We start from the raw sequence: 25,567 nt of genomic DNA on the forward strand, positions 1-25,567 counted from the left end.
AGATCAGCATAATTAAGCTTTGACAACATGCACAGTCAAATGTCAGTTTAGCTTTACCAGGAACTTTGAAAACAACTCCAAGAGAGCTTTGAAGAAGAAAAACTCAGCAACAACATGAAGACATCAGTGCATCTTTCTTAACCCTAGCCTTTATAGCTCTATGTGCTCAAAACATAGGCAGCAATGATTGCAGTGCATTGAATCAACTGTGGATTATTGGGATTTCTGCTGCATGGCTATTTGTCTTTTAGGTGATGGGAGGATCTGCAACTATGGTGAGAAAAGGACGCAGAGACTGAAATTGTTCAAAATTTGCAGCTTTCTGTGTGCAACCGAACGAACATATTAATTTCTACACATTCTTGTCCTCATAAAAAGCCCCGGATTCAAAGTTCAGAACATTCAATTTAGACCTTAATGACTCCTTCCCAATTTTTCAGTTTTCAGGGGGAAATTTTTAGTAGCATTTTGATAAATAATTAATTTTCTAATCATCTTTCTCCAGCCAGCCCCTTAGTCATTAAAGGCTAACTTACTCAAGGGAAGTGTATCTTCCACCCCTTCGTTGACAAGGCTCCCTGGCAGGTGGATAAATTTGCTGCTAACTATAGTTTTTTAGAGCAGTGGATGAATCTAAGCTAACTAAAGCTATTGAACACCACAGGAATCTTTCAGCTACACTTCCACTGCTGTTTGAACAATGTGTACGCCTGATTTCTTCAGCTTAAGGTCTGATTGCATGAGCCTTTGCAGATGGCAGGAGGAGTGCCTGAAAGAAGTGCAGTTAAAGCTTTTAAATCAGGGGTATCCAAACTTTTTGTCACATGGGCCAAAGTCAAATCTCAAGTCAAAAGTATAGAGGGCCAAAAGATGATGATGACGATGACGATGACAATGATGATGATGATGATGATAATGAAGTAACACAAAATGTACACAGTGAATTTTAGTTTTTTTTCACCTGCTTCACAAAACATGAGCACACAATATTTTAATTAAACAAATTAACCACATTTTCTGTAAAAAAGGCATGTGTAAATTATTATAGGTCCAAAACCTTTTTTTGCACGTTTACCTTATTAAAGAATAGTTATCCAGTTTGCAAATTATTTTGGTCTCGATTGAAAGAAAATTGAACTGCATGAAGAACAGGGCTCTTTTTTTGAAAACACGCTCTGTGTTTATCCAGTTTTATTTAAATTAATCAAAAGCAGATTTTGGTGCAGCAAAGTCTGCATTTGAATGAAAGTCATTTGATAGATGCTGTCCTTTGTATGAAATTGAAGAGAAGGTAAAAAGTGTAGTCTTTAAAGGCTGATTACTTTGTGTTGTATTTAACATTTCAATGGTAGGAAGATTTTAACTTGTTTCTAATAATTTTGCCATAATAATAATAATAACAAAAAATCTCGGTCTGCATCAACCACCACAAATGGCCCCCCAGCCGCACTTTGGATACCCCTTCTTTAAATTGTCTTTTTTTCCTTAATCATATAAAAATCTTTGATGCATGTATGCAAATAAATCTTAGTTATATTATTATGACTGTATAATTTTAAGGTAGTGTTTTACCTGCTATTTATTCTACTATAATCTTCATAGCAACCCACCCTGTGTGTTATTCATACTATACACAAGGTCTTTACGGTTTTGTGTAAAAGACAGAGGATAGTCATTAAGATGCAATTCTGCAGCTGTAATTAAGAGATGCATTGATATGAGGAGTGATAAGTAAACAGGACTAATGGACTGATGACTGATACTAACACAGAAGAATGTGCTGTTTAAAAAAAAAAAAAAAACTCATACAACAACTGCCCATACGCCATATTGTGGCATAGGTAATTTCATCTCCATATAAGCACTAAAACCTCAGATTTTTCTAGTGTCTCTGTGGTGTGAGCATCACAACTAATAAACAGTCAAGCACCCAAATGTTGCAGCTTATGACCAGGTAATTACTGAACATGACCCTCTGCTACGCTATGCAGGCATCCTGTCTGCAGAGATTCATTCGTCTCAGCATGGCAAATATTTAGAGCTTTTCCAATGGCAAGGCAGTTCGATTTCTTTTCTGATTAATTCAGCTAATACTTATTTGAGTGGGGCAGTCATACTTTGTGTAAAAAGCACTGAGCCTTTATGTTTAGTTGTTTGCAACAACGCCTTTAATTTTTCAAATTTCCCCCACACCATGTCTGAGTTTAGAATGTAAGTTGTGGTATGTCTGGGATTTATGTTGCATTGAATTAGTGCCCCAAAGTTGGAATGTCCTAGTCAGAACAATTGACCAGACCGTTCTTTAAAGTTGGACATCCAACTTGGAAACCTTTTATTAGTAAGAGTTGATTAAAGCAAACATAAAGAAGACATTTCTTTCAATGTTTTTCCTTTTTGTCTATCCTTGTGTTAAACTCTTGGTAAATGGACTTTGGTGGAAGAAAACAAAGGGTGCCCATCAGTTCTATCCACCTGAGAGGCGGGTGATTAGAGGCACTAAAAGTCTGTTGGGTCCCCGCTGGGACTGAGCTGTCACATCCAGTTGGCCACCCTGGTGTGAGGAGGGCAGATCCCGGGCAAGAACAACCTTGAGAAACAGTGCCACTGACCTCTAGTCAACATCAAAGACACAGCAAGAGAGAGTCAGGATATGTGGAAATGAAAGAAGACCGAATAGGATAGATTGTGGCAATATCGGCGTGAGTTCTGTGTGAAGTTAAGCAGAATGAAGGGAAACCAGGGAGAAGCTGCATGAAGCAACAGAGGCACATGTATAATAAATGTAGAAACAATAATTCTCATCAGGAAAAGCGGTATACTCCTTCACAATAATAAATAAGTACCAGGATAAATACCTCTGTCTTACAGAAATACTCGACTAACACCACCATTTTAGCACCCTTTTGGTGACAGACTGATGTCACTTTTCACTTTCTGTGAGTGTCTCACTTGCTTGGCCTTTTCTTGAGCAGCACTTGTCTGTCACTTTTTCCGCTGTGCTTCAGTTGGAAGTTTGTCGGTCTGCCATGTTCAGCTGAAACACTTATATATGTATGATTGTGGAATGGATTCTTCTGTTTTTTTGCCTGACTCGCACCTGTGTGTCACAGCAGGAGAGCAGCACAGAACATGGCAAACATACCAGAACTCCCCCCTCCCCCCAATTTCCAACTCTACTCACAGAGTTCATGTCTTGAACAACACACCCTAACAATTTTTGAAGGGAGTTTAGGTGATAGCCAACCATAAAGTAGTGTATAATTGTAAAGCAGAGGGAAAATAATACATGTTTTTTTAACCTTTTAAATCCAGTAGCCCCCAGTACTGGAGATAGCTAATTTAGTATCCATAGTTTAAACGAAGACTATTGAAATGGAGTTTGTAATTGCTCAGTAAAGCATGATGGGGAGGGGGGGGGGTCTTAAGCAAAAAGTGTGGTCTGCAATTATATTGTTTGTATTGATATTGTAGAATCCCTTTTTGCTCCCATGGTTGCTGCTTGTCTTTTGGGGTATGTCTCACCAGCTTTGCATGTCTACAACGTAAAATGTTTGCCTATTGTTCTTTAAAAAAACAGCTCAACTCAGTCGGACTGGATTGGAAGTATCTGTTAACAACAGTTTTCAAAACTTCCTACGATTGTCTGTTAGATCTAGATCTGGGACGTTGTTTGGATCATTCAAGCAAATTAATTCTGCTTTGATCCAAACCAGGGGTTCCCAACCAAAGGGCCGCTGATCAGCACTGCACTGTGCGTATGTCATTTTCTTGCTATTGATAAGCTAACAGTTTGAAAAAAAGTTTGAAGAAGGAAAATGGAATTATTTGTGTTTTCGTCAATGTGTTTCACAAGTAGAAAATATGCAGTCAAATAGTGAGACAAATATATGGACAAGGATGAGGGAGCTAAGTTCTCGGTTCTTCTTTTTGTGTTGTGGTTGTATAGTGTCTTGTAAGCCTATTTTGGCTAGGCACCTTGTGATGGTGCTTGATACACTGATGAATAAATCAAATCAAAATCTTGGTTTTGTACACAAAGCCCCAGCCTCTGATCCCCCACAGCTCACAACCCACAATCACTGCACCACCCGGAGAGCAAAAACTCCAGTCTGGTCCGTAGTGTGTAAAACATTGTCCTGATCTAAGCTGTATCGTTGTAGGTCTGGCCACAACGTCCCCTAAGCATGATGCTGCCACCACCTTGTTTATGGTGTGTTAAGGGGGATGTGCAGTGGTAGTTTTCCACTACACAGCATTTTGCCTTTTGACCAAAAAATCAGTTTTGGTCTTCTCAATTCAGCACACCGTCTTTACGTGTTTGTATGTGAACACCTCTTCTGCCTGACTTTGAACAACGGCTTGTTTGCCACTCTTTTATGAAGCATGACTAATAGTGAGAGATTCAGATGTTGGGATTTTGCCTTTATAAACTTCTCCCAAACTTTTTTTTTTACACACGATCTGTCTGCTGTGTTCCTTGTCCTTCAATATGTTGCTTGTTCAGTAATGATCCCAAACAAACCTCTGAGCTTAGCATACTTTCTAAATTAAAATCTAAATTATTACCTGTTCTTATCCTTTGAATGATCCATTTTGCTTATTGGGTTGCATGTTGCAGTGACTGTCGCCTTTCTGTCCATTTAAAACTACATCCAAGCAGGTCCATTGTGTTGCGCCTGGACGACAGCCTCTGAGTATTGACTTTTAAGGGCTTACCGCCTTACCAGGAGTTATCCAGCTGTGTTTTCTCATGATGTAGGTGAGCAATGACAGAAAAAGCTGTACTACAAGAAAGGTCCTTGAGGCACTCATGGACAGGAGAATATTATCCTTTACTGTACATTAAGCTATGTGTCATGCTGATATTACACAGAAAGACAGTGGACATTTTTAAAGCACAATATGTTTTGACACAAAGATGACAGACTACAGTAGTGATTCTTTTTTTAGATGTAGATGAAATCTACAAATAATTTTCATACGGAAAGCAAGCTATACCTACAAGAATATTTATTGAACCCAAGTTCGTTTATTACAATTACCATAATACCCTTGAAAGCTTGCCGGGGCGTGGGAATATTGGATGTACGTCAAGAGTTTACATTTTACAATATAATAATAAGAAAATAAATTGCTGCATCTTTGCTTTATTTTATTCTCATTTCGCTCTCATTAATTTATCCACGGGGCTTTTTACCATCCTCCTTCTCCCTGTCTCACTGTGTGCTCCTCCCCGCTTCCGTTTCCAGGCAGGCACCTCAGTGTCACTTCACACCCTCCTCTCAGTCGTGCTGGTGCGCTCAGTCTGTTTCTGCTCTCTCTTCTGCTGCTATCTCGCTGTTTTGTCTGCTTGTCTGTCTGCCAGTCTGCATGATGTCAGTTTGATTCCATTTCCACAGATCCCAGCCTTTTGTGTGCCTGCATGTGTCTGTACATTCACACACACACACACACACACACACACACACACACACACACACACACACACACACACACACACACACCCGTTTGGCATGTGTGATCTCATCAGTTCCCACCTCCGGTTCTCCAAATCGGATTCCTCTCAGGGTTATTTATAGCTGTAAGGCCCTCTCCACTCCGTATAACATGACCTGTGTACCTGCCTGGTTTTTGTGGGGAGCACAAGAGAGCGCACAACACTTAAAAGCAATTTTATCAGGTGTGAGTGTCTATCTGGGTCCTGTCAGCAGTGGGTTTCCAGGAATCACAGGAATCGTTTGCTTCACTGACGCGTTTTTGAAGATTTATATCAGAGGTCTGCTCATTCTGCTTTTGGAAGCTTTTCCTTTTTTCTCTGAGTGAATTGATGCCATATTGCCTCACTATGGGAAGATGTTTTGCAGAAGTGTTTGTTGTTTTCAATCGAACGCGAACCGCGCTCACAGAAATTAATCCATACCCACAAAAGTGTGGATGCTAGATTTGTATACATAAATATGTGATTAGCCTGTAAGATTACTCCAGTAAAGTTAAAGGTCAATAAGAATATATGTATGAGTGAATAAACACATACAATACTTTTATTCATTATTGAAGGTTCATCTAGAACTAATTTTCACTGTATTCTCATTTTTTCATTTGCCTCCACTATAACATTACTTGGGCCATAAGATTTAAAAAACACTAGAAGCCTGATATTTTGATTAAAAGGTTACATTTTTTAAGCTGTGATAGACCAATATATAAATATTTATATTGCCTCTTGAGCAAACTTTGTATAATCTGTTGGGATTTAAATGAATTGGCGAACATAAATCGTAATCTGTAAAGCAATAGAGGCTGAGTGAAATATAAGAAAACAAAACCTTCCTCCCAATTCATGGCAGGAAATACTTGAAGTAAACTTCAGGGTGTGGGTTCATCTGTGATTTCCACCAAGAAGAAGTCTTTTTTTAAATTGGCTTTAGTTGAGCTGTTTCTAATTCCATTTTAATGTTTTAAGGTATACAGGCTGGATTTGTTACAAAGCTAAGAAACCTAGACTGATAATAGAACTGAGCAGAATAACTCTACCCCAAACATTTAATAAAACACAGAATAGAATAGAGTAGAAATTCCTTTATTGTCCCACAGCAGGAAATTTGGGCGTGACAGTGAAAAAAAACACATCGACAGAAGACACATGATTTACACACAAGATTACATAATGTGATAAGAACAACATTTTATAGTTAATATGTACATCAGAAAAAAAGAATATAGAAAGGGTGCAAATAGTCTTTAGCATCTGAGAGATGGTGCAAATAATTCTTGATCGGATCGAAAACCAGTGCAACCATTAGCATGTTAGAAAACACTTTGAAACAAGTGTTTTGCGGAGCAGCACAGATTGTAAAGTATAATACCATCAGGAGGAGCGACCTGTAGAAACGCTCGTTTGAGCATCTGGAATGGAGCAGTCTGTCACTGAAAAGGCTCTTCAGCTCTGCAACGGCTCCATGCATGGGGTGGGAGACGTTGTCCATCAGTGACGGGTAATGTCTCTCCTTTTGCCTCCTGGGGGCTTCCCGGGACAGAGCTGGCGCTCGTAATGAGTTTATCCAGCTGGTTCCTCTCAGCTACAGATAAGCCACTGCTCCAACAGACCACTCCCTAGAAGATGGCTGATGCCACCACAGAGTTAAAGAAGGTCTGATGAGGTAGAGTCTGCTCTGACCCTTCTTGTAAAGAGCTTCAATGTTGTCACTCCGGTCCAGTTTGTTGTTCAGGTGAACGTCTAGGTATTATAGGAGTCCACTATCTCAACATCAGTTCCCCTGTGTGAGTGAGGTGGGTCTAGGTCTGCCCCTGTAAAGGCTCACCACCAGCTCCTTTGTTTTTCCTGGATTCAAACAAAAACAAAGCCCTGGATCCACTGTCTTTACTCTGAGTCGTCCTCATGTGTGATGAAAATGACTGGCAGTCATCAGAAAACCAACATAATGTTATCTATTCAATAACAAAACTAGTAAAAAGAGAATAATAATATGACCATCACAATTTATATTTGTCTGGATAAAGATTGACTCAGCCAGATGAAAAAGTTAACAACTTCCAAAAAATGTTGCACTTTTATTATCTTTACTTTACAACAGAGGAATCGCTGGAAATGGCTTTTAATATTTATCCTTTGGGAAAGAAATGTCTTAGAAGATAACACAGTTTGTGCTTGACTTTGTTTGTGCCTCTGCAGAATGCTAATGAGCAGCAAAGCCTGCACAACCATTATAATGGGAGCTGGCATGTTCACAGTCTAATACCGGGGACACAGGAGTGCTGAAACCTTGCTGGTGTTTATATATATAATATATATATATTATACTAATATATATATATATATATATAATTATATATATTATATATCTATCTATAATATCTATATTCTCTATATATATATATATATTCTATTCTATCTATCATGCTCTATCTTCTTTATCTCTTATATCTATCTATATGTATCTATCTCTCTTCTCCTATATCTCTCTCTATCTGCTCTATCTATCCTCTTCTCTCTCTCTCTCTCTTTATCTCTCTATCTCTCTCTCTCTCTCTCTCTCTCTCTCTCTCTCTCTCTCTCTCTCTCTCTCTCTGTCTCTCTCTCTCTCTCTGTCTCTCTCTCTCTCTCTCTCTTGTCTACTCGTCTCTGTCTCTCCTTCTCGTCTCTGTCATAATGTGTATATATGTATGTAGATATATGTATGTATCTATTGTATGTTAATATATGTATTTTGTTATATATATTATTATATTGTATATATATATATGTATATATATATAGTATATATATATATATGTTAATATATATGTATATATTTATATTATTATATGTATGTGTGTATATGTATATGTATATTATATATATATGTATATGTGTATATGTCTATATATATAATGTTATATTATGTATATGTATATGTATATGTATGTATATATATATGTAATGTATGTATATCATGTATATATATATATGTATGTGTATATATGAGTTATATCTTATGTATATATAGATATATATGTATATATATATATATGTGTATATATATGTATATATATATATATATATATATGTATGTATTTATGTATGTATGTATTGATACATAGATAGTTAATATAATGAATATGTTAGGATGTTTATGTTGACCTGTGCATCAAGGCCTGAAGGATTGCTGCTGTATGTTGTGTCATTAACGATGCAATCAACCCACTTCCCTCATTTCACATGTTATCGCTCTCCTTGGGTTCAGCTGACGGGTTTAACACAGTACAGCTTTTCACCGAGTCTTGCTGTCATAGACAGTCCCAGCTTCCTCATCTTCTAGTTTATCATCCCCTTCCTCCATAGTTATATATGATTTTTCTTTTTCTGGTGGGCACAACTTTTTTAAGAAATTAGGCATATGATTGGGTAAAATTCCTAATATGCGTTTGTGTTCTTATACTTGTTTACCAAAGCTGGGCTTCCTGCCCTCCCTCTGTGTCTTTGCAGGATCCAGCATGTGTAGTACAGGTTGACTTGTCCTCTGCTACAGGTTGGATCACTTTGTGCTTTTTGATTAGCTGCTGATTCAGCACCACGTCATGTCGGACGTCCACGTTGTCATTGCCCTGTTCTCCATTGGGCCATTCAATTAGATACCACTGCATGGACTATGAGCCATGGGTTCCAAAATAGATCGGTATAAGGAAGCAGAAGAGGTTCTTTATGAAGTAATTTGCCTGTATTTTATATAAACCAAGCTAAAACTGCAGCATACCTTTATTGTATTTGTTAATATGTAAATCACATTTGAAGGAATTATAAAATAAACCTTAAAAGGGAATCTCTGTATTTGTTTGTATGAAACTGTGTGTTTGAGGATAGTGCTGAGGGTATATAGAAGTGTATATATGCTTTAACATACACTGACCTCTACTGGATGTTGATTAAAGCTGCATAAGTGTCATGTGACTGCTACATACATTTATTTATTTACATTTCTGTTTGGGGAATCTTCCTGCATCCCAAGGCAGTCTAATTTTTTTTTTTATGTACCTGTCCGACTCACTTCTGTATCATTGTAATTCTCTTTTCTTTCCTACTGCTTCCTAGCACCCCCCTCCCCCCAACACCTTCTTCCCCATTCTCTTTCTTCTCTCCCAGCAGGTTCCTATCCATCCAGCACCTGCTCTCTAACACTGTTAAATTCAAAGTTCACTCATTCTGCGTTTGATTCATGAAATAAATAAAACATTGTCGATTTCCAGGCCTGAGTACAGGACTAGGTGGGTTTTCCTTGTGAGTTACTCTTCCTGTAGCTGTGTTTCCAGGTTGTGCAGCAGAGATCAGTGTTTACACGCTGTGCTGCGTGTAGCAGCCCTTGGTGCATCCTGTTGCATTGTGTGCTGCCATGAGCCGTGGCTAACACAACAATGCACCAGACGAGTTGCTGTTAGGTGCACAAGTCATGGATGAAAGGCATTATTTAGACTTGCTGATTGGTGACTCTTTAACATACTTTTTCCATAGCATTATGAAGGAAAAACAAAGAGTGCGTCACCAGAGCATGCCATGGCTGAATGCATGTGTTTGTTTGGCTGTCTATGATATATGGAACAAACCAGTAAGCACAGTATGTTATGACACCTACAGTAGGAGGAGAAGCACAACAACGCTGCTGATTAACCATACAGAACTGTCCGGTGACCGAAAGTCATACGCTGCAGTCATTTTTAGTTGGGTATGAGGACTTTTCAGTCGTTGTTTATCCCGGGCAGCCCTGAGGAGGGCAGTGGAGGCTTTTATACACTTGTTTTTATGTCGATTTTTCCACTGTCTCTCTGGCTGTTCATGAAGAGAGGTGAGTAGCCCTTCTAAAGTAACTTTAAGGTTCAATGAAGCGAAGTAGCTGACTCGGAAGGTGCTGGGTGCGAACTGTTACTTGTCATGTTAGGACATTGAAAGACTTTATAGATTGTTGATAATGAGCCCCTGACACTAAAGGTTTCTACAGGTGATTATTTTGAAAAACTTATTGAAGTGCTGTTTCAGATCTCTTTATCCAACTTACAGGGCTTTCAAAAGTACTTAAAAGCCTGAACTGTTCACATTGTCTCATGTTACAGTGACAAACTAAGATGTAGATAGAATGTATATCATTGGGAATTTTATATGACAGAGCTGGAAGTTGAACCTCAGCCTCCAGCAGGTTTTTGTCTACAATTGTCCTCTATTTGTCCCCACCCACCAAAAAAATATCCCTTCAAGACTGAAAAGCTTCCTTGTCCCCCCAGTAAACAACCCCACAGTATGATAGTGCCACCACTGTGTTTTGAAACAGTGTCAGTGTGATTTGCAGTGTTAATGTTCTGCCACACAGGGTGTTTAGCACGTTATCTCACCTAACCAGAGCATTTTCTTCCACATGTAGCTGTCTCCTGCAAGGCTTCATTTTTCACTTCATAGGCAGAACAGTGCCCTGTGAGATGGTCCAAGGTTGAGACATTATTAGAACCGTTCCCTGCTTTAAATCTCTCCAAAATGTTCTTGCTGATCAGTCTGATGCCCTTCATGATGATGTTTGTTCAGTAATGTTCTGTCATAAGTATTAGAGGCGTTCACAGAACAGTGGCATTTATACTGAGATTCAAATGCTCGCAGGTCAGCTTTATTCATAAATGAGTTTAATTCTGCAGGGATTTGGTGCACTGGATTTTATTTAGGGTATTAAATTAAAAGGGACTAAACTTTTGAGGTTTTATATGTGTAAAGAACCTTTGAAAACTAACCTTTTCCTTCAGTAGTGCACTACTTAGTGTTGGTCTATCACTTGGTAAAATACTTTGATGATTGTAGTTGGGACATGACAAAACAGAAAAGGGTCATGGGGTGTAAATACTTTTGTAAGGCTCTGTGTTTTGCACAAAGACTGAACAGAGAGGGATAAAAAAGCCAAACTGTTTAGAAATTTCAGAGATTGTTTATTTGGTTGCAGCTAAGACAGAAAATAAGGACATATCAATAAATAAACTGTGACTTAAGCATTATTTCTAGACATTGTGACCCTGCTTTTTTCATTTGCTTCACAGTGTCAGACTTTTGCTCTTTGTGCCCACTAGATGTCCCACTTCACCTCGGTAACCTTTCATTTCATTTGAATTGTCTATTCTATCATGTTGTAATATGTTTTATTGATGTTATGTGTGGGTGAGGTTCCCAATGACATGCCACCTTTGGCTAAATAGAATATTATAAATGTAGTTTAACAGGGTACCTTTTATACCTTTCTGATTACAGCAGTTCTTGGTGTTTGTTTTTCTGACCTTCAGTGGCGAGGATATTGCTTTATTTTACATAGCATGCTTGTTTTTCTCATATCTGTCATAAATTCCTAATTACTGCTTCAAGTCCGAGTCCACCAACCTATCCTTCTTATTTTCCAAACTAGTCATTCAAAACATTGCCCCGAGACCTCAAGCTTAACTTGTACGTCACAATACATGTAAGGACCGACACGTACGTCAATGCAGCCATTTGCTGCAGTCGACTACGAAACCCTTAAATCCACCGGCACAAATGTGAACAACAACCCCCACAGTTCAGCTCCCATCAGTTCATCTGTCCACCCTCTGAGCTCACGTCTCAGAGCATCTTCAAGTATATTTAGCTGCAGAATAAATTTGGAAAAATCAATAAGGGATCCGGAAAGAAAGGGAAGGGAAATGTGGACTTGGTTCTCAAAGCCGAGTGCTCCAAGGATGTCCTGAAAACGTAAAAGATTTTCTGCTTTTAATGAATTGTTTGTGTGGTTTGCCTTAGACAGTTGAGGCTCTGTGTTTTGAATTCAAGAGAAGTATATTGGTGACAAGAAAATCTTTTTGTTTAGTAAATCATTCTTTAGCTTGATTTCTGTGGATCCTTTTGCAGCAAAAAAAGCAAATCCATCTTCAGCAACTTCATACAGTTATGTGTAAATGCAATATTTCTATATGTTGCAGATATGGCACAGCTATGATGGGACACCTATAATATACTTACACTTACAATATGTTATTTTTTTCAATTTACCCATATCACCTTCTAATGTACAGTGTCCCTGTAGTATCTGCATTAATTTAGATGACAGAACAGCGCACATATTTCATTTGAGATTGAAGCATATATATATATATATATATATATATATATATAAAATTACAGTTAAGAGTAGTTCTTCCTCAAATATATTTTTTGTTAACTTTGAATAAATGCCCCCCCTACTGTTTTACTTGCTGCCTGTTTAACAAAGGGCTGTTTTTGTTTCTTTGCAAACCACCAATCTGCCTGTAAAGGATGGAGGCAGACTGGTAAATCACAGCTGATGCGCCTCTTAGCGAGAACTGGAGGTAGTTGCAGAGCTGCATCAATGTTCTACGTATGTGAGTAAGGAAGCGCTCACAGTGCAGAACACAGCAACACTGTTTCCTCTCCACTTATCACGCACAACTCAAAGAAGTGACTCATCCTTGTAATTATTAGTAGAAGAGATGATCTTGTCAAACTTCTGAAAAGAAATGTTTTTCTTGTAGTTTTGCTGAGAGACAGAGGAGAAGGTGTGACGTGTGTGGCAGTAGAGGACACATCTGCAGATCCAATTTTCTGTGGAGACAGCCGGAATGAGGTGAAAAAGCCTCCAGAAGGGGACAGATGCTGGTGGCTTATAAAGAATAGATGCCTTTTCCCCCTGAACACAGAGGAATCTGACCTTAGCAACTCGTAGCATGTCTTTCCTTTGTTCTTTCTTGTTTCTGACTTTTTTACGTCTTCCGCAACAAGCGGCCCTTTTCTCTGTTTCATACCATTTTTTTTTTGCATCTCTCCAATAAAATTAAAAATCCTCAATACCTAAAGGGGCAAATAAATCGTTTGTAACCAACAGGTTAAGCTCAGATTTTGCTTTCTGCTCTCTCTCTCTCTGTTGTGAGGATTTGTTTCAGTATCACTGCGTGTAGATTTACCATTTCTGCAATCATAGCTCTGCTTCAGCACTAACCATATACATTACTGCCATAGAAAGAAGAGATAAACCTCTTGGTGTCTGGTTGCCTTCGCACTGTGCATGAGCTTATTGATTTCACACAAATGTAGCTTTCCTGTCACCTTGTCTGACTCGTGTTTACATTTCTGCAAGTTCCAGTAGACATTAGGATGACACACATGGTCCTTTTCTTTTTATTAGACATTGCGATACTATAATTGGGTACAGTGTTGAATCGCCATGGCACAAAAAAGCTACAGGAATGTCAAGAATCAAAATCGTCAACGGAGCTGATGTGATACACAGTAAAGCATCTGTCTTCCTCCACCGTTCCTCTCTCCAAAGAGACTGAAAGTGAAACACAGTGGTACAGGAGGACTCAGAGGAAACGCATCTTTGTCTCATTTGGTTACTTGTGCTGCATGAAGATGTTACCCTTACTTGGAGCCATGCTGGCAGAGGCAAAGCATCATATGGTGGTTAATGGGAACAACCTGCTAAGATTCCTGTATGGTTGTCCATGCCACATCACATGCTGACTGACTGATGGCAGAACATGGTTTAATAGTACTGGTTAATAAGGTTTGGCTGTATTTTCTCCAAGTATTGATTAACTACCCAATAGTACATGATTAGTTCCCAGGTCGATCCCTGGTAATTAATCAAATTGTGTGTACCTTATTGTAAAATGTTACCGAGTGGGGGTTCTTGTTGTCCCAGTGATCTGTTCAGGGTGTCCCCAGCCATTTGCCCAATGAAGATGGAGCCCGGTAAAACACGCCTGTGCCGTCGTATCAACTGGTCAGAGGGAAATCCGGAACTGCTGCTTTGTCTCTTTGCTCCTCTCTGCCATGTTCCCCTCAATCTTGCACAGATGTTGTAGATCATGCAGTTTGCTCCCCACTGGATCACAGTCCAGCTGGACCTGTCTAAAAGGCTTTGATCTACATAGCAGATCTAAGCAGCGTGTCTTCAGTTTGTATAAAGAAGCAAATCATTTATCAGTATTAATGTCCCTCAGAAACAATCACATCCTAACTGTGCGGTGCTCACACATCTAGCACTCTAGGGCAAATAACGTGTCCTTTCTCACAAGTCAAGGTTTTCCCTAAATTCTCTACATTTACAGCCGCTGTTCACCCCCAAATAAAACAATGCTTAATATATTTAGAATGAGCAGTGCTCAATTCAAGAGCCTTGGTTAAAGAAACAGATTCATTAAGTTCATAACTTGTCGGACAGCCTTTAGAGCACACGTGAATATGCTTCTTTGAACAGATTCAACACTGCAAACTCTTTTGGCAGATGTGAAAAAACACTGCAAACTAAGAATGCTTCCAACAATTTGGCAGAGAAGAGTTCTAAATAAAAATAATATTTGCTGTGACCACCATTTGATTTCAAGACAGCATGAATTCTTCTCGGCACACCTGCACACAGTTTTTGAAGGAACTCGGCTTTAGGTTATTCCAAACATCTTGGAGAACTAACTAGGGCTGGACGATAATTCAATAACAATATATATCGATTGATAGACGTATATTGATCATAGACATAAAGGGTCAATACAAAGTTAAATACAATAACAGTTTTCCTTCTTTATGCATTCTAGTCATGTAGGTCAATATTACAGTCATTAAATCCTCCCAACCAATCACAATGCAGACCCAGGAACCAAGCTCCGCCCCCTTCACAGAGTTTAGAGGGCACATGTTATTTTTTTCTTTCTTTTTTAATCTTGCAGTTTTGGTAAAAAGTTGTTTGAATTCAGTGTTTGCGTCTTTATCTAAAATCTTTATCTAAAAATAGGTCATGAAGCAACAGCATAAAAAAGCCAGGGCTGCACTTAAAAAATATATGTTTTGAATTTGTTGATAATTATCGATATCGATCAATATGATTTATATTTTATCTATAGGATTTTTTTTCTATCTCGCCCAGCCCTAGAACTAACCACAGATGTGTGAATTTTGGCTTCCTCAAATCCCTCTATCTCTTCATGTAATCCCAGATACACTGGAGGATGTTTAGATCAGGAATCTGTGGGGGTCATGTCGTCACTTCCAGGGCATCTTGATCTTATTTACGCTGAAGCTATTTCCTAATGACCTTTGCTGTATGGTTTGGGGTCGAATACATTTTGAGCCAGTCATACGCCTCCCTGATGGTGTTGAATGATGCGTGTGTTTCTCACAATGTAGGACACCATTAACCCTGACCAAATCTTAAACTCCATTTGCAGAAATGCATCCCCAGAGTTGCAAGAAACCTCCACCATGCTTCACTGTTGCATGCAGACATGTAGCCTTTACTGTATCGCTCTCCAGCCCTTTGGCTCTAACAGAAGGCAATTTTGAAATTTGACTTATCAGTTCAGTGTACCTGCTGTCATTTTTCTGTGCCCCAGTATATAGTGACGCATATATTCTTTCAATGCATGCGTCACTTGACTTGACCTTGTCTCCAAGTGAAAGGTAAGACATTTAGGCAGAAACTCTTCTATGAAGACCACATCTGGCCAAATAGCAGAAATGTATAACTGGCTCCCACAGATGTATGTCTGTTGTGAGCTGATGGTATTGCTCAACATCTTCCGATTTCAAAGGGAAATGAGCTTGATGTGTTTTTCCTCCGCTGCACTAATTTGCAGATGTTAATGACTGCTTCAACCTACATGTGACATTGATGCGCGTTAGCACCTGTTCGACATAATTGGTTTACCGTACACCTGACTACAGTCCTACAGAATCCCTGACTTGATAAGTAAATCGCTTGATCCCTGAAATGGACCTGTGAGAATCATGAAGGCAAAGGGTATTACCACCAAATATTGATATGATTTTTTTTTTCCAGTCACTCAAAGTGAGCATTTTCTAAATTGATTTTCATTAATTTACAAAATGCAAAGTTTGCATTTTGTAAATTGATGAAAATCAACAATCATTATTTAGATTTTTTAAATCATTCTTAGTTTCCAGCATTTCTTTTATCTGCCTATAACTTTTACACAGTATTGTATGTGCGCAATAAAAGCTAACAAACTAACTTTTTGTAGTAAATGGTAAATAGTAAATGGACTGAACTTCTTTCCAGTCATACTGACCACTCAAAGCGCTTACTGCACTATGAGTTGAACCCAGCAGGTTCAATCACTTTAGGACCAGCCAAACCCTTTAATGTTGTGTGTGTGTGTGTGTGTGTGTGTGTGTGTGTGTGTTTCTGCCACATTTTGCATCTAATGTTCTCTTCGGACATCTGGTGCCGGGATGCATCTTTGCAACAGTAGGTCAGTGGAAGTTAATTGCAAGTATGCAAACAGGTGACACGCAGACTTCACAGTCTGGCAGTAATCGTGGCTCTAATTTACCATTGCCTCCATTAAAGCTGACAATTTGTTGCATTCAGGACTTTCATAGGAAGACATTTAAAAGTTAATGGAACATGATATCGACCGGTAGGCATTTGCACCACAGAATGGACGTTATCGTCTCCAGGCATTCGAGAAATGCTTGTTAGGTGATATTTGAATTTGGACGAACATTGTTGCATATTGTCTTGCCAATATATTCCACACGCACTTTCAGTTACCAGGGTAACCCCACTGAACACATCAATCAAATGTTACTGTGAGAGTAGACATACCTTAGCATCCCCCCCCCCCCCCCCAACAATCTCTGTGTCACTGTTTGTGCGTGTGCGCGCTGCTTGCCCACTCTCTCTGGCGTGGATTGTTCTTCCTCCCTCCCTCTCATTTTCTATGCCATTTCCAACTCATTCTCTCACCCCCTCTTTTTCATCTGCAGGCTCTCTCTCTCACTCACTCTCTCTTTCCCCCTCACAACATTCACTTCCTGACAACCACTGCCAAAAGGACTAACAGGCACAGCACATCCCCAGATTCCATCACTCGAAGGGGGCCTGGAAGAAAATAAAGAAACAGGCAAGACAGAAGGAAAGTAGTTCAAACTGTAGCCCAGGTGTTTTGACACTTTGGATGTCGGTGTCGCATGCTTGTAGCTTCAGCAGTGATGGCAACCACTGGGGAATAAGAGAGGTTGACTGAGGACAGGTTTTGGGAGACAGAAGAAGAACATCAACCTGTTCAAGCCAAGTCATCTGCGGTATGGATTTGACGTTTCCAGAACTTATTTGCCTGCTTTAGATCAGCACACTTGGGACTGGATTGAAGTTGATAAAAAAAAAGAAAAAAAAGTACGCGGGAGAACGGAGGACAACTTTGCTAAAGTTGGACAAAGTGTTCAGATTGGGTGTGGCTGCGTCACTGGCGAGGATCAGGCCAGCCAGACTTGGCTCGGGGGTACGGTTCTGGGCGATGACATACTGCGGTCCCCCAGGATGTTGAGTCTGGATGGCTTGGAGATGATCGCTGTGCTGGTGGTCATGGGTCTCTTCATCAAAGTCCTGGAGCAGTTTGGGATGTTCGAGCCTGTTGGTGGGGAAGGTAATGACCTTTTTTTTTTCTGCAGAATTGTGCTAAAGGTTATGAAAGTTGCCACGGTGTACAACTGAGTGCATGAAAGGTTATCTTGGTGTTTGCTGCCCTTTCCCTCCGGTCCTCAGTGGGCAGCGGTTCTGCCTAAGGGTTCCTGTTACCGGTGGGCCATGCAACACACTATCCCTCCCTCTCCTTCCCAAACACATGCACACACAACCTAGTAACTTTAGCTGTGTGTGTGGACTCTCTATGCCCCTGGGGTGTGTGCTTTTACCTTTCAATCGATAACACAATGGAAGGAGTGGGTCTGAGTGCTCTGAAGAGGCACTAGTTTCACTGAGGGAGTGCCAGTGTTACTTTTAGAGCTCTCATTAGTTTATAGGCTTGATGTGGGGTTGCAGAAAGACAGGAAAAGATCATAGTTCAGCATGTTTTCTGGTCTAGATTGACATGATGCATGCTAACCAACCTAATTTCAATCCATGAGTTATTCTATAAATATAAAATGACCTCATAAAGAAGCATATATTGTCTTCATGTATTTGTGGTAACAGAGAATAGAATAGAATAATCTGCTCAGTGTCCATCAGTTGGACAATTCACCCTATCAGCAGAAAGGTGATAAGCAATAACTGTAAAGTGAAAAAGTATCCTGTCAACTTACATGTTTCAGGTCATTTTGAATACCAGAGAATGGTAACAGAAAAGGCAATTTAAACCAACCCAGGACTATGTGAAGAATGTATCGTTTCCTAAACCTGATATTGGCAGGAGGTCTTGATCATCTCTCTGGAGGATGTTGTTCCGATATTTTATCGCAGAATTGTTTTAATTCGGGAGGGGAGATTTTCAAGCATGAACTTCCTGTTTCAGACCAAATCATCTCAATAAAACTTAAGTCTGGACTTTGACTTGACATTTCAAAACCTTTTGTTCTACATGTTTTTTTGGCAAACGTGATTTAAGCCTTTGTGATCATTTCGGTCAGCTCTGTTCTTTTTTTCTTAGAACTCTCCTGTGGATATAATTTTGGTACCATTTTATAATAAGCCTCCCCTTACTGATAGCTAATAAATAGGTTATGGATATGGTGTTAACAAATCTTGAAACACTTTATAACGTATTCATAAGTGCTTACTATTCATTACTTAAGACCAAGCAAGAGAGTAAACTGTGTGGTTTCTTACCAGATAGTGAGCCTAATCTGTACCACTGCATATTTCATCCAGAGTCACTTATATTAATCATTTCAGGTGATGTTACTACCTTGTAAGTACAAACCGGTCATTTTTGCCTCTTGCTCGCCCTTAATTAATGCATAATAAACACTTACAAATGAGTTATACATTATTTACAGTTTAAGTAATACCATATTTGTTCTTTTTTTTACCATTCTTTTCATTGTTGTTGAATCATGATCCCAATTGGGGATCCTGCGTTGCTTTAGATTTGATTCTGGATCCTTTTTTGTCCTCGATCCCCTGGTGGAATACTTTTTTGGTAAGCTGGGCAGTGTTGGTCAGCTTCACAGCTGTTCCATGTTGTCTCCATTTGTGGTCACTGGCTATTACTGTGGCTCTTTGGAGCCCCAAAGACTTGGCTTTTAACCCTTTCAGGACTGATAGATGACCCTAGTTCCTAATTTGTTCTTCAACTGGGTGTCGCTAGTGAAATTGAAGGTAGTCATCAGAAAATTTGTTTTTATTTAGTTTAATCAAGCTTAACAAATGAAGCAGTTATATTTTACAATATGGCCAGGTTGGTTTAGGCATGATCAAAAATTGCATTTTGTATTTACTCAGGTAATTTTTGTCTGATATTAAAATTCATTTAGATGTTCTGTAACATTTAAGTTCGACAAAAGAGCAAAAACAGAAGAAATCTGATAGCTGGCAGATAGTCTTTCACAGCTCCCCAACGCTCTTAAAACTCTTTACAGCTGTGCAATGAATGGAAAACTATTTGCAATCAGTAAATCATGCCTGTTCTTTTTTTAACATCTCAGTTAGAAAAGCAACTCAACGTTTTAATGCTTGATGTTTTGAGTATTTTCCAGGTCACACTTAGAAAAAAAAAGTTTTATATCGCCACGATTTTTTAGTTATGGTAGAGTTGACAGGACAACTCCTTTATTCACCCAAGGAGTTATCACCAATCAGCAAGGTCTGCCTTATCAGGATGACCTAAGCTTTGTCCTTCTTGCCTTCAATCTACTCAACACCATTCCCATCTCCATTCACGTCGCCTTATCACCGTTTTCACTGTGACAATAAAACAGATGGAAATCTTCTCTTTTCCGGTTTGCAGCATGCTGTCTAGATCTCAACATTTCTCTTTTAATCACCGTTAGGGCGTATGCCCTTTACTCCAATTGTACAGAATAATACGTGACACAGGCTGGGAGTATAGCCTGCTCAGATAAAAACAGCAAAGCTTATGATTTTTCTCTAGCAGATAACCCTGGAGCCACTTTCCTTCCCTGATGCACCCTTTGGACTGCACCCAGCAGTCAAGGTGTGCCAGCAGCTCTGTCATCTCAGAGAAAAAAATTGGAAACCTGATATCCATACCTCTGCACTTTACAAGTACTTGTATTCAGAGGCAGTCAAACATACATATACACAAACACATAAAGCTTAATTTGCATTATACTTCAGTTCTTGATAGCATGTGAGTGTTTAGCATATTTTGATCATGCTTTATGAAAATTGTTGCTTTAATGACAGTATATCTGTGTGTGTGTGCCAACTCCTCACTGGGTACTTAAGCTAATGAATTTTTTTAATGGAAGATCTAAATCCAGATGGCAGCATGACTACAGTGCTGCAGAATCACTAAATATTTGGAGACAGCCTTTGAGTGTGTGCTATCCACTTCTAAGCATGACCCCATAAAGATTTGTTTATTTGGATGAGAAGAAACTTATATAGTAGTTTTATTATAATTTTTTTATTTATTGACTAGTCAATCAATCAATCATTTGCACATGTTACTGTTAGTCTGCATAATGGATGCATCTGTATTTAGACTTGTAATCCCCTCATAGTCCCCCTTTTGCTTTGGGCATTTTGGTTTTAATATGTTAGTTCAAATATACATGTATCTATTTGATTCTGTGAACTGAACAATGGAAAGTGGAAAGAAGCAAAAACATCTCTGTATTTTTACCCATTTTTTTTTTTTTGACTCATTCTGAGTCATGTTCTACTGAGCCGGAACAAGGCAAGTGAGGGGGGAAAAAAAGGCATTTGTTGCTCATTAATTTAATGAGCTGTGTTGCTGACCCTGCAATAAATAAGCAGCATCTAATTTTGCAGAAACAACAGAGAAACGTCAAGATCTGCCTTTGAGCGTTTATGAAAAGCACTTTGGTTGGAACGTTTTACGAGCTACTGACAGATTTCAGAGTAATGTGTATCGACAGAGGTATACTCTTTAGTTCATGAGGTGGATATTGTATAGGTTTGTCTGTACAGGACTGAGTGGCAGCATGTCTGATAAAAGTACTTCCTTCTCCCTTTTTCCATAACTTTATAGAACTGGCTGATCTTAAAGTACCTTAGAGTGCAAAACAAATGATTATTCATAATTCAGTTTATCTTCCTCCTTATGCATCTGGTAGGTAGTGGTACCTACCAGTATGGTATTGTTTCTTCTGGTCTTTCTGTGTTAAATCTTGTGTGAAAGGTTTGGCATTCTTCCAATTCCACCAAGGCATTTTTTTTGTCTTTTATCTTAAAGAAAATTAACTTGGCACAGGGCTTTATGAAGTAGTTTGTGCCAGGGACATGATTGAGGGCTGTTTTATCACTTCTGCTAGGTCTTTGATAATCCTATGTGTCATATCAGTTTATAGATGACTTAGAAGCTGGATGAGACCCATAATGACAACAACTGCCATCCATCCATTTTTCTTTCTTCTTTTTTGAGATCGGGTTGTCGGGGTAAAAGGCCCAGGCCAAAAACTAGACATCCTTCTTCCCCAGCAACACTCTGCAACTACTCTTAATTCCAGGGCTAACGCAAGCCAAAAGGGATATCTTGTCCTGCCAATGCATTCTCTGTCATCCCCTGGGTTTCCTCCCAGTGAAACATACAAGAAAAAAAAGTGTGTCTGGAAGGCACCCTGATCAAGGGCTCCCTCAACTGTCTCCTTTAGGTGCCAAGTAGCAGCAGGTCTCTGAGCTCCCTCCTGATGACTGAGCACCTAAAGGTGACCTGAGGTTAAGCTCAGCCGCCCTATAGAGGAAATATTTCAGCCACTTGCATTTAGGATCTTGTTATGATTTATATTTTATAACCATAGGTAAGGGCTGCAATGGAAACTGACAAAAAAAACAGAAACATTGTCTTTTTTGGCTTAGCTCTTTTTTTTTCTTTTTTTTTTTGACAACTTTTTTTTAAGTTGGCAAACGAGACCCGGGTCCATAAATCCCTTCTTGCTTGGAGATGAGGAGTAAAAAGAGGGAGGTCATGAGGAAGGGTTTGTGGTGTTATAGCATTTTATTTGGTCGTTTTAAAACAAGCAAGTGTGATCAAGACCCAAAACTGTGACTTACCAATCTGTTTTCATCCTCTTGTTCACAATGTGATTCCTTACTGACCAAAAATAATTGATAATGACAGAAAGGGGGGAAAAACAGCAAAAGGCTTTAGTGTAATATTTCTTAAAGTAAAATAGCCCCCTATGTGCAGTGCAGCATTGTTTTTAAACTGGAAGAGCAAGAACAAGTGTGTGATGCACCAATGGAGAGAATGGCAAGAGGATACACCAGCTATGGCTCTATAACACAGCATCTGTAATGGCATTCAGGTTAGCCTTAAATTGGTCACAAATCAAAACATTATTAGATATACAATTTCTTGCAAAATGATTTACTTTTTCACACTAGTTTCCGGTATGTCTAGTTTAGTTTTCTCTGGTTTCTCTGGTTATCTACATTCATGGTCGTTCTCCACTCTCACCTCAGTGTATAAGCTGACTGGTTTTCCTTGTTCTTTACTGGTTCCTTCCACTACTCTGCTGTGCTCCATGTTCTGTTTGCTTTGTTCAAGATCTGTAAGTGGTTTATTTACATGCTCATCCTAAGTTGCTATCTGCATTTTGCTTTCCACTCTCAATCTACATAACACCAGCAATACTTCAGAAATAAACTAATAAGTGAATAGTCATAATTGAGTATTATCTAATCTCAAAATAAATCCAGCTGTTCCGTCAAAATATCAGAGGTTTGATGGAGAACATTAGTGAACAACAATCTACAGGATAATCTTTGAAAACCTGTTACAGAGGAGCGGCAAGAGGAAAGCTATTCAGGAAGGAATGCCTGTTTGCAGTTAGCCACAAGAAATGGCGAACATGTAGAAAAAGTGCTCTGCTCAGATGAGACCAAAATTAACTTCTGAACAAAATGTGTTGAGGAAAACCAACACTGCACTTCACCTTGAACACACCATCTTAACCATAAAACAGGGTTTTCTTCAGAAAAGACAAGGAAGTTGGTCAGAGTTGGTGGGAAGGTGGAAGAAAGTGGTGTTTGCAACTGCAAAAGACGTGATACTGGGGCAGAGGTTCATCTTTCAAGCAAAACAACAACCCAAAATATACAACCAGAGCTACAGTGGAATGGTTTAGGTTTAAGCATATTTATAATATTTATGGTCTGCACAGTGGAAAAGTGGGTAGCGCTGTTGCTTTGCAGCAAGAAGGTCCTGGGTTCAAGTCCTACCGTTACCCTGGGTCTTTCTGCATGGAGTTTGCATGTTCTCCCTGTGCATATGTGGGTTCACTCCAGGTTCTCCGGCTTCCTCCCACAGTCCAAAAAACATGACTGTTAGGTTTACTGGCCTCTCTAAATTATCGTGAGTGTGTGAGAATGGTTGTTTCTCTCTGTGTTACTTACTGAAGACTTACTGTCTTCTTTCCCCATAACAATTCACTGGTTGTTGGTTAATAACAATAAATTCTAAAACAATACATTGAAGTATATTGTTGTATTAAAGTTTAAAGGGGTACTTTTGCAAGGCAATGTAGAACCATTTTTTGAGGAATTGCATAACCTTGTCTACAGCTTAAAGGGGACTTGTAACTAACTACGAGTTTATGAATTTCTACTGCAGTAGCTCACTCTGGTTGCATTCAAAGGTTTTCCAGTTAAATTATCATGCACCGTTGGCTTATTCTATTCTATTTCTGTGTTTTACGCTTTTTTTGCCCTATTTGTTAGTAAATGAAGCACTTTTGTGTATATTTAACAAGACCACAGGATATTGTACAATATTGCACATGCATACGATGAGTAAACAAGGAGAAGCAATGGGGCCGAGTGAGTCAGCAATGTCCAATGGAGGTGTGAAAGAAAGAGTTTAAGTAACCCTAACCATGTAGATCAGGTTGGTCTTTGACCACGTCAAACTGTCACGTCACTGCGAGGCATTGCAGGACGATTTACTGGCTTTTACAGTAGCTGTATTTCTTGTCGCTATCTTGCTTCATCATAGTTAAAAATGTATGTCTTCTAATCGCGCCAGGTGCAAAATTCTATTCAGGCTCAAAAAGGACAAAGTAAACACTATGAGGACAAACATTTAGCGTACATTGTTTTATTTGAAGCTGAATATATGTTTTTTTCTTTTTACGGTCAAAAACCGTGACTAGGCCCCTTTAAGGTGATACAATGATCATTATATTATACAGTTGTATTACATTAATTCTTTATGTATGTTTGTACATAAGTGTTTTGCTTACATAAAACAAATTGAAAGTCACTTGTAAGGATGAAAAAGATGGTAAAGGTTGAAATTATTTCATGATTTAGATGTCTTTGAGTTTTGCACATTTTCTTTTTGTGTGTTTGATTGGACTTCTTAGAGATTTTTCTAGTTGTTAATCGCCTTGGTCTTGATTTCTTTGGTTCACTTCTCTGTTCTCATTGTTTATTTAGAGTTCTTTCTCTCTTAGATTCTCTTAGATACATTCTTTGGAGTTTCCTGCTCTTCCACTCAGCATCAGTCACGTTTATTATTCCCTCTTCTTCTGTTTCCAACACTCTGCCACTCTGCAATCCAGCTCATTCAGTTCAGCTGTGTCAGCTCATTATCACTCATGCCATTCACCTGCTTTCCGCAGTACTTTAGCTCCCGTTTGTCACCAGCTTTGTTTACATGGACATGAGTGATCAGCATAAAGAGCTGATCAGAAAAAAAATGTGTTATGTAAACACGCAGGTCAGAATGTTGTGATCAGATTAAGCTCAATCAGAATGAAATTGTATTCCGAATGCGACCGGTCGTTTATGCCGATCGTGTCATTCGGATCGAGGGAAACTGTCCTGACTGTGCATGGGTGCCCTATTGCTCACATCCTGTAGTGCAGGAAGATCAGCATTGTTAATTTGCCTAGTCATTACTGACGTAACATAAAAGTTTGTAAAATCTTGAATATTAAAATTATTATTATATAAAAGGATAAAAGGTCATATGTGAACTTGATAGTTTTTTCTTCTTACTTGTGAGAGGCAACGAGCCATATCACCATTGTTTAAACTAATATCCCACAGATTAATGGGCATATTTTTTTTTATCAACCCGGGAATTTAAGGTTGTGTTGTTAGAAAAT

General features: G+C 39.0%; 1 protein-coding gene across 6 annotated transcripts in view; it reads left to right on the forward strand.

The window, feature by feature from the left end:
- The window catches only part of LOC105938752 (Kv channel-interacting protein 2), a 98,947-nt gene that overhangs the window by 46,500 nt on the left and 26,880 nt on the right, over positions 1-25,567 (forward strand). The window contains exon 1 of one of the 6 annotated variants that reach the window (XM_036126128.1): positions 10,313-10,337. The exons of 4 other annotated variants lie outside the window; for them this stretch is intronic. In XM_036126128.1, coding sequence (XP_035982021.1) covers positions 10,328-10,337 — 10 coding nt within the window. In that variant the 5' untranslated portion in view covers positions 10,313-10,327. Of the gene's footprint in view, positions 1-10,312; positions 10,338-17,352; positions 17,956-25,567 lie in introns of those variants that run through there. One more of the 6 variants, XM_012880631.3, reaches the window with a different exon arrangement.

Source organism: Fundulus heteroclitus, chromosome 22, assembly GCF_011125445.2.
Source record: "Fundulus heteroclitus isolate FHET01 chromosome 22, MU-UCD_Fhet_4.1, whole genome shotgun sequence".
NCBI classification, from domain to species: Eukaryota; Metazoa; Chordata; class Actinopteri; order Cyprinodontiformes; family Fundulidae; genus Fundulus; species Fundulus heteroclitus.